Below are 20,323 nucleotides of genomic sequence, written 5' to 3' on the forward strand. Positions count from 1 at the left end.
GTCTTAGAGGAGGACACCTTCCAACAGCCATTCTGGGCCTGGAGCGTGCCACACCATCAAGACCTCTGCTGCTGAAGTAACCCAAGCCACAGTAGCCCATGCCACCACCCCAGTGACACCAGGCAGTGCTGAAACTACATCGGTTCCTGGGAAGAGCTACAGAGGAAGAACCCAAGTTCATGCCAGCACGGCGAGAGCTGATGCTGCAGGAGCAACAGAACATGGTCAGTGCTGGGAGAGAGATGGGTGCAGTGGTGCGCTGGAAGCAGATTCCCTCTGACCACAGTGCAGCACCTTCTTCCTTTTATTTGGTGGAAACTGGGGTGAGGCTGCATGAAACTTCCACAAAATGTTTGTGATGCAAAGAATGTGAACTGCTCAGCATGCACCGCGCCTGCCAGCGGGACAGCAGCAGCAGCAGCGTTACCCCATGAAGGCTTGAAGAATGCTGGTAGGTCAGAGGGGGCATGTTGAGAGGGGTCGTGCTGGTGGATTGTGGTCATAAAAAGGGGAACGTACAACTTTTACTGGGTTGGATGAAGTGGAACTGAGACTTGACAAAGGTAAAATGCTGTTCTATCAAAGAAAATCTTGATGTTTGCTGGCACCTCAGCTTGCAAAGGAGAGAATGTGACTCAACCTGCTCTTTAATAAAAGCTAACAGCGATAAATGTGAATGTACCGGGAATTTACGAACAAGAGTCGAGCAGGCAGGTTAGTGTTCAATGTTCTGTTGGTTCTGCCTGTGAAAAGGCAACGTGTTTGAATGCTGAGGCAACATCTGTGGGCCCCAATCTGCTTCTCAAGGTGATTGTTCTGCAGGTTGATGGTGTTTTCCAACACCATCATTTGTTGTTGGGGGAATCGCTGATTCATTAACATTGAAACCGATGCTTGGAACACTTCTGCAGAGGCGTCTATTGGCCAAATCCACTGAAAAGTGGCGTCTCCTCCTCCCCTCATTCCTCACCTTGAAGACTGGGTTCCCACCTTGTTTGGGGCAGGGCCAGGCTTGGTTCTTCACCTCCTACGTTGCCCTCATTGCGGTGTCAGGGCTCGGACACATGCGTGTGTGGGTCCAGGTCTTTGGAAGCACAGGGATGGGGCTGGCGCCGAGGTGTGGGAGGGCGGCGTGGTTTGTGTTCTCAAGGGGCAGGGTGGAAGCTTCAAACCAGTGATTTAGTTTTGTTTACTGCATTTCTTTCCCCTTCCCTATGCAGTGGTTGCAAGCCACACGAACCATCTTTATTCATGCGCGATCTTCCAGCTGGAGGAAGACCCAAGTGCCTGGGTGCATTAAAAGCTTTTGAGCCCTGCACTAGTGTTCCTCTGTGCTTTACTTATATTTTCTTGTCGTTTGTGAGGAATTTGGGTCCACAAGTGCTAGAAAGTGCTTTGGAACGTGGCACTCTCTGGGACGTGGGGTCTTGGTGGGATTTGCTGCAATCACAGAAGTCATCAGGCAGACTGGGAAAGGTGGTTTGGGGTTAACACATCGCTATTTCTTCCTTGCGAGCACCCTGCAGGGTTGTACCAGCACTCACCTGCACTCCTTTCCACCCAGCAGCTTCCTGTAGGTTGTGATCTTGATGTCCAGGAGCATCTTGATGGTCACGAGCTCCTGGTTCTCACCCAATGTCCTGCTTTGCCTTCTGCAGGGATACCTCCAGCTCAGAGGTTTGCATTTTGCATCCTTGACGGCCGCTTCCTCGTGCTCCTCAGCTTCAGCAGTGGCTCCTTCCAGTCTGATCTCTGCAGGTAGGAGATTTTCATCACCACCACTTTGAAGAGCTGGGAGATCTTGACCCTGCCTCTGTGTTCATGCACTGCTCTTTGTTCTGTTCTCAGACTCTATAGGGAAACCTCTAACTCCAGGACGATTCTCTCTGCCAAAGCCTCTTTGCTTTGGTGTATGTGTTCTCACTGCAGGTCTCTACTGATGGTAGTTTGGTTCTAAGGTGTAATAGACCTTTTGACTCTGTGCTCTGGATACAGGCCCATCTTGGAGCTGAGCAGCTGACATGTATTTCATCAAAACTGGCTTTATTGCTCCCATGCTGTAGTGGAGGGGTTTTGGAAAGCCACAAGCTGGGAACTGCAGTTGACACATTCTTGCTCCTGAGTCATCCCTACCTGGCCTTCGGTGCTTCCATGTTCTCCAGTCTCTGAATCACCAGCTCCATCATCTCATCCTGTGTGCTCTGCAAGCGGTCGTGTTTGCCAGTGGTTCCTCTCAGTTCCTCATACCGAGGAGAGAAAACGCCATGAAAACAAATACCAGAGGGAGGAGATGAGTCAATAATTAAACCCACTCCATGATTCTGGAGCCGTGGTCCCGGATCTTGAGCTCGAAGGACAAACCTTTGTGACTGGGGGACACAAATGACTCATTTACACAGCAGCAGCTCTGCGTGTGAAGGCGTTAACAGAGGATGTGTCACACGTAGGGAACATGCAGCAGGGAGCTCAGGAAGCAGACCCTTACAAAGCCCATTCAACCCAAATTTGGGAATCCAAGGAAGCAGAGCCCTTAGAAGGAGGAATAACTGCGTTTGTGCGTGCCCATCGTGACTCACCTTGTGGTACTCCGCATCTGCCCAGCTTCTGGCAATGGTGTCATATTGAGCTTTGACATCATCGATGACGCCATCCATGTCCAGGCTTCAGCTCTTGTCCATTTGCACACTAATAGAGGTGTCCTAAATGGATGCTTGGGGCTGAGGGATTCCCTGGGGGCAGCAGCAGGAGTATCACTTGCCTGCACTGGAGGTGTTTTCCCTGTGGATCTCCGTGGTGTAGAGATAAGGAGATGTGGTGTGCTCCCAGTGGGGTAAATCAGAGGTGATTCTACTGAAATTAGGGTTCAAATGATATAAAAATGGGATATTAGAGAATCAGCTTCTCTGCACGTAACAGCAAAGCCTGATTGCCATTTGCAGGAGTACTCCTGGAGCATGAGAATACCTTCTTGCCCCCACTGAAGGTTCTTTTTTACTCTTATGGCAATGCAAAATGTCCTCATAAAGCTCAAATGGGTCCTGTCTGCAAAGTCAGGCTGCAAGTTTTGGCTGCTGTTACTGGTGAGCAGTTTGGCAAATGCATTCCCTGTCTCAGATGTGCTGTGCAGCAGCTTGCCATGGCTCTGCACCGGGCATCTCTTATCCATGAAGGATGCACATTTGTTATTGAGGGTCTTGATCTGTGCCTTTTCCTGGTACTTCCAGAATAAAGGCTTGGGTCCATCTCCAGCTGGAGAGGCTGGAGCTCATTGACTGTGACCTTGGCAACGGGTCCAGACCCCAGGGCTTCACTGACCCTGCGGCTGAAGCCAGATCCATATAGGCCAACACCATGCTTGAGGGGCCGTAGCTGTACAATGGCTTGGTGCACTAGATGTAGTACAACTACACTGGCTTGGGCTTGCAGCCTGCAGTGCCACCAAGGCTTCTGCTGCTAGAGCATCCCAGCCTGGGGTACCCCACACCACCACCTCCCCACACTGTCTTTCTTGGGGTCACAGCAGAGCCAGGGCTGAACCTCCACATGCTCCCAGCTCTGGAGCAGATGGGGTTGGATTGGCAGGATGTGGAGATGGGCTTGAAGGGGAATGGAGGCAGAGGGAGAAGCTGAAATGGTCTGGATGATCTTAAGATCCTTTCCAACCGGAACCATTCTATGAAAGCAGGAGGCAACACGTGCATTAATGTGACCAGAAACCCTCTGCAGGGAGAGCTTACACCCCTTTCTGTCCCAGGAAAACAGGCTTTGGCTGCACAACCAGCCCCAAAACTGTTTTCTAAGGATGTTTATGAGCGTAGGTTGGTTGGTAATACCCTGCTCGCCACTGAACAGTGATCTGAGCTGCTCTTAAACACACACCTATTGAGTTATGGGCTGCATTTCTAATGTGAATGGGAGGGAATCCCTGGCCCCATAAAAGCTGCATTTGCAAACCTCCCTTTTTTATAGGAAGCATGAAAGAGAGAAGCAGAATCAATCTTTTGATGTTTGTGGGGCACTGGGAGTGGGGGAAGGAGCGTTGCTTTGTTTTACATGTGGGAAAAGAAGAATCAGAGTTCAACTCTTGGGAGTATTCTAGGGATCCAAACACTGGGGCTGGTTTGGGTTGACACGAGTTTGGCCTTTAGCCAGACTCGCTCCTTTTGTTAGCAGAATAATTCACCCTTTTCTTTCTTTCTTTGGCCTCTGTGATTTTGGTTGCCTCAAACCCACTCTTTTCACTCCCTCAGGACCAGAGGTGGACCTGCACAAGCAGATTTCTTGGTGCTAGAGCTCTGTTGGCCTGTAACGACAAGCAGAAAAGAGGTACACAAAGGGGGCATGGGAGCAGGGAAGGATTTTCCAGCTCACACCTTTGCATTAGCCAGGAAAAAACCAAATGCAGAGGTGGAAGAGATGGAGGTTCTCAAACTACCTTTGTGCTTCTGTGCTCCACTGAATGCCCTGAAGAGGGAGTCTGTCGTTTTCCCAAGTTTCCTGGGGGAGTCATGGCATGGGATCTGCCACCAGTCAGATCCATGGGCACCCCTCATCTTGCTGCTTGCAGAAGTGTCCTCCATAGGGAATAACTTACAGGGAGAACTGGGCTTGGTCATTCCCTCCTGGTGAAATTGCTTGGGAATGTAAGGTTGGATTCTATCAATATTTATCTTTCAGCAGAGGGGTTCAGAGTGACCAAAATGCAGGAAAGGCGGATAAATCTTTCCTAGAAAACAAACCAGGTGAAAATGGAAGTGAAGGGGCTGTGGGTAGGAACCTTCTCAATGCTCTTCCCTTTAGTGGGATAACACCCAGGGCTTAGCCCTGGAAATCTCAGCCTTTTGTAAAGGTGCATTTGCTTTAATGTGAGTTTTCTTGCCGTTCAGCATGGCCTGAGAATGTTCTGCTCCATGAAGAGCACCAGGGAGAAGCTCCTACGTGCAAGCCTGAAAGTGGGCCCGCCTCATTCAGCCACACAACGGTTTTGGGTAAAGCCGTGTGGGAGTTGTATGTGCTAAAGCACTTTTTGGGACTGAGCCTAAAAGGCTTTCAGAGAGCTCAGCATCTTTCGTGATCGGGCCCTGGATGCTGGAGAGGAGCTGCTCCATGTGAGAGCTGGCATCTCCCGTGGAATGGAAGAAGTCATGTAGGCTTCTCTTCTCACTTTATCTCGTGGGGTTTTAATTACAGACTGGAGCAGAGCTCAGCTTGTCTGAGCCAGCCCGGCTTCGACCTGCTGACCCAACAGAAACCTCAGCTCCGGAGCATCTCAGTGCCCTGGGATCGCATCCCTGTTGAGCACTTGGCCTGATGGTTCTGTTGGCTGCTCCAGGGAGGGGATGGAGAGGAATCCCTCCTGTTTTCCCTGCACAAGCTGCAGATCTGGAACGAGCCTTTCCAGAAGTTTAGCTCTGATGTGTGGGATCCACCTCTCCTGACTTTAAAACACCTTTTGGAGCGCTCCTGCAATGCAGATGACTCCAGCCAACTGCCTAGAGCGCTTTCAGTCCCACAGAGGGAGGTGCTACTGGGAAACCAATCATCTGACCCAAAAGAGTCTGGTTCTGTCCTTCGACTGGCTCAGATGTAGGCGTTTATGGCCAGGTGAAACCAGCCCCACCTTCTGGTCTTGCCCTGTTGGCTGTGCAGAAAGAGCTCGGGTATTGCTGCTCTGTGATCCCCGTCTCCAATATTCCCCCTCCTCTCCGGGGCTCAAAGGGAGGAGGAGATGGGAGGCTCTGAGTGACAGCGAGTGCCTATGGCAAATCTAAACCTGGCTCTAAAATTACACTTTGAGGTGTATCTGGCACAGAAAGACCACACTGCTCGTGGTAAATTCGACTCCAGTTTATTGAAGAAAACATCATAAAACTCATCCGGTTCAATGGGAGCAGAAGATGAGAGGCAGTGAGCTGGTCACTTTTTTGGCACGTATTGTCTAGCCCTCCTCTTTCCATAAAAAGAAAGGAAAAATGAAAAAGCCATGAACAAAGGTGTTAAACCAGAGGTGTTTTTCCAGGTTATGTAAAATTTATGCTGTTCCTCCCTTTTGTTTTCCCTGTATATTGAACCCCATCTCTACTTTAAGCTCACTCTGGCAGGTGGAACATAGAACGGTTTGATGCTGAGACAAGGTCTCACAACCTGCGGGTTACATGGTCTTTTGGCTTAGATGATACGTACTGGGTGGGTGAGGAAGTAGATGCTACAGAGAGCCAAGCCCTTGTATGGAAATGAAGGCTGCATTTTTGCATGTAGGTAGAGCTGGAAAGCCCTGGAGTGAAACAACCAATGCAGGAGGAATTGGGAAGCAAAGCAACTTGCTCTATGTTGAAAGATGCTCCATTTTCATTCTTCAAGCCTTTGGGGTGAGCAAGCCCAGCAGTGGGGAAGCAGGGTTGGTTAGGAGGGAGCCAAGAGGCTGTCTTAATCTCAACACACCTCCTGGTTTCCACTGTGAGGGGGTGATGGGACGCATTCTGCTTTCATGTACAATGGTGTGAATGGAAGTCCTGCATCTCCTCTGGATTTGCATCAGGGAGCCTGGGAAGCTGCCAGCGGAGCTCTAACCATGGCACCCATCAATGGGAGGGTTGATTACTCATTGACAAGCAGCTTCTGGTCAGCTGCGTGAGGCTTTATGCAGAGGAATTAGTTGGACTTGGAGGGGCCTCTCTCCTGAGCTAATAAGCAGAGCTGGGAATAGGTTTTCCCCTCATGGGAGGGTGATAAGCATGGCTCTGTGGATGGTGTTAACAGGCTTTGTGCTGGCGGCAGGAGGTGGTGCTCAACCCCGTCTGCTCAGGGTGAGCCTGGTGCTGCTGTGATTTAGCTCCAGTGGCTCTTCCTGGTGGTGCTTGTGGATACAAACCTTGTGCTCGAGCTGCTTCCTGCACCAGAGCTGGATCCCCCCGGCCAGGCAGCTCCCACCGCTGGAGCCAGCACCACTTCCCCCCATGCTGAGCCTGTTGATGAAGCCTGTTCCCACCTCCATAGCTGCTTCTAGACGAGACCATGGCTGTGATGGGGAACAGTGAGGTTTGGAATAGTGCAAAGGAATTTCAGCCTTCAGTTCCACACATTCCTGTGTTTTCTTGCAAAGGCTACCACTGCTTGTAATCTGTGGCTTTTCTTCCTGTCCTGCACCAGTCCTGGCCTTGGACATCTGGGTCTCCCAGGAACAATCTCAATGTACAAAACCTGTCAAGTTTGGAGCTGGGCAGAGAAAAGATGCTTTTTGGCCTCCCCAAGTTGCTGCAGACCCCTAATACTCCATTTTTTGCTGGTAACTCTTAGGTGCATATCTCATTTTCATTGTCTTATCCTCAGTTCCAGGTACACTTAAGGAATAACTCAATGAATACTCCATCAACGGCTTACAAGCCAGATTACTTACAAATATTCACTGCCCTAACTCCTTCTTCAGCCAGCCTGGGAGAAAGAGAAGATGGAGAAGTAAGGGCTTGTTATTTAGGACAATTCCAAGCAGCAGTTTTGTACCAGGGACATTGGATAACTGAATGGTCCTTTCCAACCCAAACCATTCTAACTGCGTAGGAAAGGGGGGTGTTCTCACTGCAGGTTTGTGTGGCTCTTCCCTCTCCTGTTGCAAGGCAAATGTGAAAACATCGATGGCTTTGGGCATTGTTTGGTTTGCCGAGGGGGAGCCGCTCACCTGCTCTCTTCTCCCTCCAGCAGCTTCCTGTAGGTCATGATCTCGATGTCCAGGGCCAGCCTGATGTTCGTGAGCTCCTGGTACTCCAAGCATCTTCCAGCTTGGCCAGTTTTGCCTTGGCATCCTTGATGGCCAGTTTGTCGCTTTGCTCAGCATCCGTGATGGCCATTTGCAAACTGGTGTGCTGCCAGAAGCAGAAATAGGTCTGGTGGCTGCTCAGTGGGTTTGGACCCTGATTTCCAGCCATGGAAATCGTGGAGATGGAGATGTCCGGAGGGGTCCTGTGCACCGTGACCATACCTGTTTCTTTACACTATCAATTTCTGAGTGGAGCTGCTGGATCATTCGGTTCATCTTTGAGATCTCCCTCTTGGTATTGTGGAGCTCATCCCTGTGATGGGCAGCCGTGAGCTGCAGCTCCTCATACTGAAATGGGGATGGAGGTAAGACACCAGGGCACAGTCAGGTCTGGGCAGGAGCTTGCACTCACTGGTAGAGATTGACCCTGCTATGATTCTCTCTGCACTGGGTCTTCTGTCTCTTTCTGTACTCAATCCAGGCTCTTCCTCATGAGCTGTAGCACATTTCCTTCCTGCCTCTATCTCTTAATGCTCCTCCATCTCTCATTGTCAAATTGGCATTCAAAAAGCTAAATAAAATCCCATCCAAATTAACTTATTTTTACAACCTCCTCCCCTGTTACCTCTGCTCGCACTTCCCAGTATAAAATAGCCTTTGGGAATTGCTGAACAAAGCTTTTCCACTCACCTGATTGATTTCCATCATCACCTTGCTTTGGTACCAGGACTCAGCCTCTGCCCGGCTCCGGTTGGCGATGTCCTTGTTGCACTTTGACATCTGCGATGATGCTGTTTGGGTCAGGACCACGGCGGTGTCAGAGATCTCAGCTGAGACAGCTCCTGTAAGTCAAACAAATTCATACTTGATCCCAAATGCTTCACTATTGTGGTTGTCCTGGAGATGATGTGTGGTGGAGGGGTTGGACTTGGGGAGGAGCTGCAGCTCCAAACAGCTCTCAGACTGGTTCTATCCTGCTGGTACCAGGGAAATGGGGAAATAGAACTGGGAAATCTGGGATGTTCTTACTGCTTCCTAGAGGGCTCACAGGACTTTAATCTCATCTGTCAGTGCAGCCACCTTGGTCCCCAGCTCCACCTTGTTCACATAGGCAGCATTTGCATCCGGGAACTATATCACCAGAGGTAGTGAACCAAGCCTTGCCTATCTGCATCCTTGTACAAAGACCAGTTGTCATTTAGCATGAACCTTTAGAGACAGACCAGAACTGAAGATTTTATTGACCTCAGTGCCTTTGAACAGAGCCAACAGTGAACTGGTTTCTTCCCTCCACCTTTTCTGGGGGAGGGATGATGTCTGTGGGTCTAAGCAGTTTTAGACAAGTCAGAAGCCACTGAAATTCCTGATTTTTTTGCCAGTGCACAGAAAGATGATTCTGACAATGCCTGAAATCGTGGAAGTTCCTTAGTGCATCTCCTGCAGGTAGGATCAGGGAGTCTGTGGAGGGTGGGATTGTATACAGCAAGGCTGTAGAAGTGGCAGAGCATCTAGTGTGGACGACACAGCTCTGATCCGGAACCTAGGGGCTGAGGGAACCTGGATTTGGATGAGGGTCCTGAAACAAGAAGGAAGTATTGCCAAGGACTGACACCAGCACACCTGGGTGTTTCTGCTTCAAGGAGGGATGACTACACGTTTGCTAAGTGCTTTGCCCAGCTTGGCACTGCTGGATAAAAAGGGTTATTTGCATTCAAATGTATTTTGCCTTTAAAAAGTGTGTCTCTTCTTTGTTGTTGCCTCACCTTCTTGAGCAAAACAAAGTCATTCTCTGCAGTCATGTGCTTGTTGATCTCCTCTTGGTACCTATTGGGAAGGGGAGATGAGCTTCCCTTTACAGCTTCCATGCTGCAACTCACGTGGTCCACCATGGGCGTGTGGGAATCCTTCCTCCATGCGTTTGTTTTGGGTCGCTTTTGGGGATACTGAAGAGTTTGTTTCCGGGGGCATTGACCACCGATGCATAGATCTTTGGAGGAAACAACAAAAACAGCTGCTTAATGATGCTGTGCCCTTGCTATGTCAGTGCATGTGTTATATGTAGCGTTATTAGATATGTGTATCTCGCTGACTGTGATAGAAAGACAGCACCCTTGGGCTAGGTGGTGGCAGGAGGCCATCTAAAGAAGCTGCGTTAAAGGCCTTCATTAAAGGCACGTTTCACCTTCCCAAAAGTTCTTGCTGTCAATGGGAGCTTTGTCCTCTCCCCGTTTTCCCAGGCCAGGAGGGCTGGGTGGAGCCATGGCTGAGCTCATCCCCACCACACCTCTGTTAGTCAGAAGAGCCCGGATCTCTGACGCCAGCTCCCAAAAGCAGTGGCTTCGGGAGGGCTGGGGATGGCCACTGAGGAGGGTGGCCTGGGCAAGGAGAGCCAAGGTCTGGGTCATAGCAGTGCGCAGCCCTGCTCTTGGGAGGGGGTAAAACCCAGCAATAGCTGCCCAGATGAAAAGGGTAAATGGAGGAGATGAAAGACAGGAGTTCAAAGGAAGGAGTCCATGCAGCTAATAAAACATTGGCCCTTCGTGACCATTTCATGGGGAAAGATTTCTTCACTTCAGGAATAACCAACCCTTAAAATCATTCTCATTAAGCAAAGTCCTAGCCTGTATTTAGATCTCTAATCTCTTAGGCACATAAAAGAGGAAAACTGATTTGGCATATATCTAATTTCTAATTACCATACGGATGAGTATTTGACTCAGAAGAGCAAAGCATTAGGAAGAATACTTTGGGAACCACAAAATTTAAAGTAAACAAAGGTAGGAAGAACGAATTCCAAGGAAATGGGGACAGAAGCAGTGACGTCCTTTTGGTTGGTGTAGGCATTGTTGCCACAACGTGAGTTGATGGTTCCTGCCCGGTGATGTGTGTGATGTAACTGAGCTTTTAGCCAAAGATTCCCTCATCTGGAGCCAGAACTTTGACACATGGAGGCAGAGCATTAAAGCCTGAACCTCTTCTATGATGTGGCCTTTGGTTGTCAAAGGATTTCTTGTCTGAAGTCAAGGTGCACCCAAGGGTTTCTTCTCAGCAGAACCATCTCTATTGCTGCTTTGCTGGTCCAGACTATGCTAATGTTAGAAGTAGCTTTTCAATGTGATGAAGACACTCTCTGGCCCAGGTAACTGATAGCAGTGTTGTGCTTACAGCTGGTTTCATCTCAAGTCAGCTACCTGGAACTTGACTATTTTGGCTAAGCTCTCTTCTTTGGGGTTTCTTTTGTAGCTGATGGAGGAAGACATTTATCTCTGGAATGTCATTTGTCTCATCCTAGAATGAATTGAGGAAGTCCAGATGCTGACTTGTAGAATCCCAGAATGGTTTTGGTTGGAAGGGACCTTAAAACTTCTCCAGTTCCAACCCCTGCCACAGACAGGGACCCCTCCCACTGGAGCAGGGTGCTCCAAGCCCCTGTGTCCAACCTGGCCTTGAGCACTGCCAGGGATGGGGCAGCCACAGCTTCTCTGGGCACCCTGTGCCAGCGCCTCAGCACCCTCACAGGGAAGAACTTCTCCCTTATCTCCAACCTGAACTCCCCCTGTTTCAGTCTGAACCCATCACCCCTTGCCCTATCACTGCAGTCCCTGATGAAGTCTCTCTCCAGCATCCTTGTAGCCCCCTTCACACCCTTGTAGCAGACCCTGAGGTCTTACCTGGCCAAACTGACGCAGGACCAAATCTGTGTCCTTTTCTCTGTTACACGTTTCTGAAGGCACAGAGAGCCATCAGATGTCTCAAAGCAGATTGTGGGTGATGATTTCACTTCCCCAGGGCAGCCGTTCCTGTTCCGATGCTACTTTGGGGCTAGAGGCACTGCTGTAAAGGCAGAAAGTGTCACTCATGATCTCCCAAGAAAGGGAGAGCAGAGGGATTTTGGCAGCATGCGCGTGTCCTTGTTTTGAATTGCAGCCTGTGCTGAGCTCTCCTCTCTGGTTTTTCTGGTTCCAGACTGACAATTTAAGCTCCTTACTTATTCACAGCCACTGAGCTGTGCATCCCTCGTGGGCATGGTAGCAGACATGAACACTTGGGAGATGTTTTTGCAGAGGGCAAAGAGTGGATGAGAGAGGGAAAACCTCCTCCCAACAGCCTTGAGAGTTCAGGAGCTGAGCTGAAACCCAAGGTTTCGGTGGCTTTCAGTGGGGTGGAAGCAACTCCTGACTTTCAGAAGCACTAAAACTATCATCTAATACATTGATACTAAGGGATATTATAATAATTAAATTTAAACAAATCAAAACCCAAGCAAAAGCACTCAGTTATAATTAATCTTTCTTTTTAAGCAATTCTCTCCTGGAAAGGAGCCTACACCAGTAAGAAATGTGTCTGTTTGGAGTGCTCAATAGTATCATTAAGTTTCAGGTTTCATCCTGGTCTGTATTAAAATGACTACACAGGAGTTGTAACCAGTGAAGAAGAACTGGAAGTTACTTCCTCTCTCTGTTGCTTACCTGCTCTTGAGGTCTTCAACAGCATCCTGCATAGTCTTCAGTGCTGAGCTGAGCTGCAGCCTATCCCCTCCCAGAACCTCAAGCTGTCTCCTCGTGTTGCTGATGTACCCATCAAACATGGGTTCAAGGTTGTTTTTCACAACTTTTTTGGTCTTTCAAGAGGCTCCATTTGATCTCCAGAACTTTATTTTGTTGCTCCAGGAACCGCACCTGAAACTCAGAACAATTTAGGCCATTTGGGATCATCGACTCCAAACCTGCCTCAATTTCCTGAGTTGGGGGCTTAAATGGAGGGGGATGTGTGTTGTTTTTATTTTCTGTAATTTAAAGTGGGCTTTAGATGGGCTCATCTGCAAAAGATCATTGCAAGGAGGATTTGGAAACCAGGAGCAATAGTCACTGCAAGGAAACCTGGAAAGCTAATTTGCACCATAATCAGCCTGCCCAGAGGGCTCCGACACCAAGAGCTGTGTAGACAGTCTGGATATGGAGGTAACAAGCTTGTGCATCAAGGCTTTGGGATTAAACTGAGAGTAACCCTGATCCCACTCTACAGGTCCTCATCTACCGGCAATGACAGATAAGCCAGGCTGGATGAAGTGGAAGGAGTCCTACCTTGTCGATGAAGGAGGCAAACTTTTTGTTGAGGGATTTGACTTGGTTCTCCTCCTCCTGCCGCACTCTCTGCGTGTTGGGCTCAATCTCCAAGTTAAGAGGTACCAAGAGGTGTTGGTTGACCGTGACCCCTTGAATGCCTCCAGGGCCGCATCCTCCTCTGAACGCAAACCCAGCTCCACCAACTCCATGTGCCAACCCGCCCTGACCTGACCCATAACTGCGTCCTGACCTAACGATGCTCTCCACTCATGGAAATCCCCTTGCTTGCCCCTAGATTATGAAGGCTCCTCCTGCCAAAACCGCTGCTGATCCATCCCATGCCTTCAGTGCTGTTTTGAGACATGGAGCTGAAGCTGCTTCAGTCAACAGGCACAGCAGCAGAAGCAGCACTGAAACCCCCAGTGAGTCCCCCTGACCTCATGACAATTGACTTCTGTGCCTTTGCTCGCTGGTGGCAGGAGCGGAGAACAATGAGGTGAGATGGAAGATGAGTAGAAGGCTTTGGGAGTTTGGATCAGCAGTCCCCTCTGCCTTTTATCCTTTTGGAGAGCTGGGCTTGCTCACAGAGGACCGCAGCTCTGTTGGCTGAGCTCATCGGTTTGCTATGCTGGCATGTGGCCACCTTCCCCAACCCGTTAATCACCAAGTCACTAATGCAATGGGCTGGCAACCTGCAGGCTCATAAAAGCAACCAGATTTTCTAACCTATATTTTTCAAAGCAGGAATTATTGTTGGGGGGAAAGAATATTTACATCTGGATGTTCCCTTTGGGCTTGTTTTTAACTTGGTTAACGGTGTCAGTGCCCATTGAATTTAAAGTTGATGTTGCCACAAGAGGGAATCCAGAGATGTTGGATGTGCCAGTCTGATGGGCTTTCCTATAGAAAACACTGGCTTTGCTCCCTGGCTACCAGCCATCTTGGAGTAGGAGCAATCTGTCCTGATGTAGGCAAGAACTCAGATGTCTTGGTCTGCACTCCTCATCTTTGCAGGCAACTCTTCATCTGCACTGAGGTGCTTCTGGTAGGGGTGATAATTTGGGATGTACCTCTGCCTTTCTGTTGGCTGCAAAAGCAGCCTGGATGCTTTGCTTGGCTGAAATGCTGGATGATGAGATAGCTGAAAGTACGTGGTCCCTCAGAGAGAAAACAGCGTGACTCGTCAAAGTCCAGGTCGTCAGGTGGCTGTTTGATGCTGTTATGTTTAAATAACAACCAAATACCAGTTCTGCTGCTGTCAGTGGGAATAGGGTCCAGAGACGCCAAGGAAAGATGGGCAGGGATTGAAAAAGATGGAGGACGAGGTGTTTCCTTTCCGGTAGTGTGGTGGTGTGCTTAGGTCTAGAGGATTAATGATAAACTGGTGTTTATTGAACCACCTTATCTTTAGGTTAGGAGTCAGCATGCCCCTGATGAGTGCCACGTTTACCTGTAGTGCTTTAGTCCCTCGGCAGGGTTGTGGCAGAGACTGAACCAGCACAATCTGCTGGGGTGATTTCACCATAGAATAGAATCATAGAATAGTTCAGGTTGGAAAGGACCTGAAGCTCATCCAGTTCCAACCCCCCTGCCATAGGCAGGGACAGCTCACACCAAACCATCCCACCCAAGGCTTCATCCAACCTGGCCTTCAGTTTTTACTGATTTCTTAAGCTTTGGTTTTTATTGGTTTCTTAAGGTTTGGTTTGTGTCGGAGATCAGAGAAGGGAACTAAACCTTCCTTCCCTCAGGGTCTTCAACTGTCTCACAGCCTAGGTCTGTGGACATTATTCTTCCTAAAGAGGGTGAGTTTGGTGGTTTAATGGGTCTTTTTCATTTCTAATTATGGTAATGGCAGTGAGGGCATTTTATTAGCCCCTGCAGCTGGTGCATGTACAGAACAGCATGAGCTTTCTTGGGAAAACCTGGATTTCTATCCCTATGTGACTCATCACATAAAACCTTGAACAATTGCAGGGGTTTGGGCATGATCAAGGTGGTATGAAAAAGCTGAGATGCAGTAATGTGGAAATGAAGATAGAGGGATGCTGGCTCAAGTACCTGCTAGGAGGAGTGGTTATTTCCCCGTGCTATGGAAGATACTGATGCTAAAACACTTTGCTCACACAAACGGGTATGGAATATCCACCTGCTCTATTCCTGTCGTATATAAGAGGTCTCCATGGAGTTGCAGTGGAAGGAAAGGTCTCAACTCTTGTATGGCTTCTTTTTACCTTCTGTCAACCATGCTTTTCCCCAAGGTTCTACAAAGTAATTGGAATTAAAAGGCGTATACGACAGATTTAATTCCATCTGCCTTTTATTAGACAAACACTGGGAAATGAGGGTTTCGGAGGGTCAAAGAACAAACAGGAACATGACGTGTTTTATAAATAAGGACAGCTTTCTCTTCCACAATCCTTTCAGGTAACAGGGAAAGGACTGCACACAAAACGAGAGGGCACCTGGCACACACTGGCTAACAGTGCTCATCTCTGGCTCTAGTAGCATCTCTTGGTTGAAGAGGTGGTGGAGATGTACTTCATGCTGGAACTGCTTCCACCCAGCTGGCATGACCCAGCTGCACCTTGTCCGCTTCCAGAGCTGAAGCCCATTCCTCCAGCACAGATCCCACCTCCAACACCACCACTGCTGCCTCCGAAGCTGAGACAGTTTCCGCTTCCATATCCTGCTCCTACAGTGGTTCTGGTCACAGCTGCAAGAGGAAAACACTCTCTTTAGGGGCATCCACAAGCAGTGGGCTCTGAGTGGCAGGGAGGTGAACGTAGAAGTTACCAAACTATCTTTAGAAGTTACTTACAGATATTCACCGTGCCAGCACCTTCTCCAGAGAGCCTGTTGGAGCAAAATGAGCCAGTAAGAATTCAAGGGGAACCCATGAACAGCAGCTGGTTGAAAAAGGCAGGATTTCCATGGAATATTTGGTGGAAGATGCAAAGTTAGCGTCTTCCCAAACAGCTCATCTTCATGGGCAATGGCTTGCCTTTAAAGAGGTTTCAGGTCTTGTGAATGTGGGAAGTCTAAACCCGACAAGGGTCTGCAGCTGCCCTGCACCTCTGGAAGCTGGGATATCAAATTGTCCCTACCTGCACTCCTCTCCCTCCAGCAGCTTCCTGTAGGTCGCGATCTCGATGTCCAGGGCTAGTTTGACGTTCATGAGCTCCTGGTACTCGCGAAGCTGCCGGGCCAGGTCTGTCTTGGCCTTCTGCAGAGCTGTCTCCAGCTCCTCCAGCTTGGCCCTGGCATCCTTGAGGGCCAGCTCCCCACGCTGCTCAGCATCAGCGATGGCTGTCTGCAAACTGGCACACTGTGGAGGAGAAATGGTGGTGGTGTTCCTTACCTGGAGCATAGACCAGTTCCTCGTACCCTGAGGTCATGATGCTTGATCTACATATGGAAGCCTTTGGGTAAACAGCTGTAGGTGTGATCTCAGCAATCACTGAATTGATTCATGTTCTGAGACAGGCCACAACCTGGATTAATCTAACTGCACACCTCTTAACATCTCCTTTACTAATGTTGCATTAAGTTACTCTTAGTGACGTTGCTGCACTGAGATATTCATTCCTGATCCATCAGAACTCACTGAGACGCATTTAGTTTTATTCCCTGGTGTTGGCTGGGCAACCAAAAGGTTAGACCACAGCAGCAGGTAAGCCTTAGCCATTCACACTGCCTTTTACCTGCTTCTTCACGCTGTCGACTTCAGACCGCAGCCGCTGGACGTGGCGGTTGAGCTCAGAGATCTCCTGCTTGGTGTTACGGAGGTCATCCCCGTGCCTGCCTGCTGTAGCCTGCAGCTCTTCGTACTGTCACCAAGAGAGAGCAGTCAGTCAAGGTAAAATACATTGGGTTTAGAGCGGGTGGGTGTTTGCACTCAGAAGCATGCTTGTGTTCTCAAACTGGCACTTCCAAACTTTATAGGATTATTAAATAGGAAGTCATCCTGTGTTATAGAAATCAAGGAGGGACCCATATCCCCATGGGGATTTGGAGGAGGGAGCGTGGTTTTCCCATTGCTGAAGCCTTCCTAGGCACTCACCCTGGACTGGTACCAGGACTCAGCCTCTGCCCGGCTCCGGTTGGCGATGTCCTCGTACTGGGCTTTGACCTCTGCAATGATGCTGTCCATGTCCAGGCTACGGTTGTTGTCCATGGTCAGGATAACAGAGGTGTCAGAGATCTGTGACTGCATCTGGGACAGCTCCTGCAAAGCCGTGGGTATTTCAGTGAGTTACAGGCGTGAGATGTGAGGTTCCTCAGAGGGAGGAGACCCCCACAGTCAAAGGGTAGATCTGGGTGGACAAAGGGATTTTTCCAAGGCAGTTTCAGGCAGGGCTAAGACAGAAGGTGAAATGGGAGAAACATTGAATTATTTAGTGCAACAGAATGGAAAAGAATCAGTCCTGAACTTCTGAAGGCGGCAAGGAGGGCCAGGGCATTGGAAACTCGGAGAAGGATGTAAATGCTGCTACTTACAGCTTCATAGAGGGCTCTGAGGAAATCTATCTCCTCCATAAGGGACTCCAGCCTGGCTTGCAGCTCTGTCTTGTTCATGTAGGCAGCATCCACTTCCTAGAAGAGGGAAAACATCACAGTAATGACGTGGGTTTGGAGAAGCAGAGGAAAAGCTGGAGGGTGCTTATCTCACTCTACTGGTGCAGGGCTGGGAGGCACAATGTGCCTGCACCCACCTTCTTCAGGATCACAAATTCATTCTCGACAGCCGTGTGCTTGTTGACCTCCTCTTCATACCTGCAGAATGGAAAGGGAGGGTTGGTCTGGGCTTGTACAGTTCTGTTCCTTGGTCTCTTAGCCCCAAAATTGTCTGCCTGTGACTCAGCCAGGGGAAGTGAGGCTGAATATGTCTGATACTAAATTGAACGTGAGCTTTACTCAGAAGATCTTATCAGCACGTATCCCTTGTTTGATTGCACACATGCAACAGTGAGCTGTTTTCTGTCACAGCCCACCCTGCTCCCTAGGCAGACCATGAATGGACTTACTTGTTCTTGAAGTCCTCAGCAAGGCTTTGCACCTTGTTCAGCTCCCCTCCCAAGTTCTCCTTGTCGGTCAGCAACCGGTTCAGCTGGCTCCTGAGGTTGTTGATGTAGGTCTCAAAGAGGGGCTCAATGTTGTTCCTGACCGTTTTGTTCCCCTGTTCTTGCAGAAGGGCCCATTTGGTCTCCAGGACCTTGTTCTGTTGCTCAAGGAATCGGACCTGGATAGAGAAAGGAGATGTTTCACAAACAGTGATTTTAGGATGGCTCTCCTTAGAGAGGAAAGGCACAATCCTGCTTGCTGAAAGGTGGGGGCTCTTAGGGCTCAGGGAGCAACTGACAATTTAGACAAGCAAGGAAGCATTGCACATCTGATGTTAACATTCCTGCTCTCTTTGCAAACTCTGCTTCCTTACATCCTGTATCACCATTTTCCCAGTGTTGGCTGGTCTCTTCTCAGCATTAATGCAAGGGTTGAGTGGTCTCAAAGCTGAAACCTTTTATTCCCAAGCTGCTGATGTTAGAAGTGTCAGTACAGGAGTAGCAGAATCGCTGATAAAGGTACAACTTGCCCTTGTTCATGCTTCCCCACTGAAGAATCAACAGAGCTTAACCAAGAAATCTTATGTCTCACCTTGTCAATGAAGGAGGCAAATTTGTTGTTGAGGGTTTGAATCTGATCCTTCTCATCCCTGCGGATACTCTGGATGTTGGGGTCAATCTCCAAGTTGAGAGGTTTCAGAAGGCTCTGGTTGACTGAGACTTCATGGATGCCCCCAGCTGGGACAGCAGGGAATCCAGGGCCACCCATGCCACCACCAAACCCAAAGGCACCACCAACTGCACCACCAAAACCACAGGGGATCACAGTGCCAGCGCCAAAACCTGCAGGTCCATAGAAGCCACCATCTCTTCCAGCTACGGAGATCCTCTTGCATCCACCAAGGCTATAGAGGCTCCTGCTTCCGAAACCTCCAGCAAATCTTCCATAGCCAGCGGCGGAACTGCAGCTTCCTCCTTGGGATGCAGAACGCAAGCAGAAGCTGGAGCTGCTGGCATTCGGGATGAAGGCAGACGCAGCACTGAAGCCAGTTTTGATCTGGTTCCTTGCAGCACACTGGCGAGACATGGCAGCTGATGTGAGCAGGGTGAGAGCGGTAGAAAGAATTAAGCAGCGAGGAAGTGGATGAAGGCAGGAAGGCGAAGTTGTGCTCCTCCAGGCTGGGACTGGCCCTTTTATACCCTTTACTAGCTGGGGATGGGTCTGGTGTGGTGCTCATCTCACTGATTAACCGGGCTCGGCACACCCAGCCCGATGCAGCCAGTGAGTTCACCGTGAGCACAGGCTCATGGAAGCACTCACAAAGTGCAGGGGTTGCATTTTTTCATGACAGTCATGATGGGGCTGTCGAAATACCTGAGAAAACACTAAATAGTTCCTGCTCAACCCCTGTTCACAGCCCTCCCTTTCCCACTCCCTCCTTTCACCTCTGCAGCAGATGGTTCCCAATGTTGGGCAAGCGCTCGCTCATCTCTGTTTCAGGGGTGAATCAATCTCTCTGTTGCATAAACCCATGGTATTTCATGGTGCAGTGGTCCGAGGGCTGAGGAATCTGTTACTGTGGGTCAATGTTTTCCTGCTTCTGTGGTTTTGAGTAAACCCCAGTGGGGCATCAGCACCTCAGGCCTTGACTTGTTGGAAATGCTGAGCTCTTGTTCTCATGCCCAAACAAGAGATTGAAACCAGAACTGATACGGAGGGGAGAAAGCAGTGATGGAGGGGAAGTTATGGGGCATTAGTGGAAGTCTTGGACCATCAACTATCAAAAACCAGCTGGGGAGTGAGGAGCACATGGAAGGTGATTCTATGAATGGTATTTCCAAGCTTTCCTGTGAAAAGTGCCTGCGTTTCATCCTGATTCAGACTGACCGCAAATGATGAAATATCAGAGCATGACCTGGGAGGGAGTTACTGTCTGTGACGACACAAAACCTGAGTTAGCGATTTCTCAGGGCTTCACCTTCACAGATCTTTTGGCTGTTTCCTGACTCATGGCATGACCTTGTCTCTACACGGTGTGAAGCCTATTCCCAGGCTTCCTGCTCCATTCCTGTTGTCTTCTCCCTCTGATATCTCTTACTCACAAGGAAATTCACTGCTTGGGGTCATGGCTTAGGACCTTGTTCCCAGCCAACTCCCTTTACTCTTATTCCACATAGCACCCAGGAAGAGTCAAACAGTGCGTTTCTCTGGAGAAGGACACATGGAGACATTCGAGGCCAGTCTGGATGTGGTTCTGAGTGACCTGGTCTGGTTGAACATGTCCCTGCTCATTGCAGGGGGGTTGGACTAGATGAGCTTTGAAAGTCCCTTCCAACTCAATCTGTTCAATGATTCTATGGTGTTTTGACTTGCCCTGTGCGTGCTGTATGGTAGCACTGTTGTCATGGTTAAACCCCAGCCAACAGGTAAGCACCACACA

At 49.4% G+C, this 20,323-nt stretch overlaps 2 protein-coding genes across 2 annotated transcripts; both read right to left on the minus strand.

Annotated features, from left to right (window-relative positions):
- Window positions 1-11,466: 11,466 nt before the first annotated feature.
- LOC136003646 (keratin, type II cytoskeletal 6A-like) lies at window positions 11,467-13,159 on the minus strand. The gene is given in 5 exon segments (XM_065659453.1): window positions 11,467-11,587; window positions 12,223-12,353; window positions 12,355-12,432; window positions 12,838-13,071; window positions 13,073-13,159. Coding segments are annotated over 5 exon segments (612 nt in total). The 3' UTR covers window positions 11,467-11,505.
- Window positions 13,160-15,159: 2,000 nt separating this feature from the next.
- LOC136003791 (keratin, type II cytoskeletal 5-like) lies at window positions 15,160-19,096 on the minus strand. Its single transcript, XM_065659722.1, has 9 exons — window positions 18,475-19,096; window positions 17,847-18,061; window positions 17,535-17,595; window positions 17,320-17,415; window positions 16,883-17,047; window positions 16,524-16,649; window positions 15,927-16,147; window positions 15,641-15,675; window positions 15,160-15,535 (listed from the first exon to the last, which is right to left on the minus strand). Exons 1-9 carry the CDS (start codon window positions 18,967-18,969, stop codon window positions 15,321-15,323), a joined length of 1,629 nt encoding a protein of 542 aa, XP_065515794.1. The 5' UTR covers window positions 18,970-19,096; the 3' UTR covers window positions 15,160-15,320.
- Window positions 19,097-20,323: the final 1,227 nt, after the last annotated feature.

Source organism: Lathamus discolor, chromosome 23, assembly GCF_037157495.1.
Source record: "Lathamus discolor isolate bLatDis1 chromosome 23, bLatDis1.hap1, whole genome shotgun sequence".
NCBI classification, from domain to species: Eukaryota; Metazoa; Chordata; class Aves; order Psittaciformes; family Psittacidae; genus Lathamus; species Lathamus discolor.

What these genes read in the sequence shown, in the direction of transcription:
- LOC136003791 (XM_065659722.1), bottom strand. Translation starts at nt 18,969, where the DNA reads ATGTCTCGCCAGTGTGCTGCAAGGAACCAGATCAAAACTGGCTTCAGT. An exon ending in TTGCCTCCTTCATTGACAAG is followed by an intron (nt 18,062 to 18,474) that starts GTGAGACATAAG and finishes TTCTCTATCCAG; the next exon opens with GTCCGATTCCTTGAGCAACA. An exon ending in TCGACAGCGTGAAGAAGCAG is followed by an intron (nt 16,148 to 16,523) that starts GTAAAAGGCAGT and finishes TCTCCTCCACAG; the next exon opens with TGTGCCAGTTTGCAGACAGC.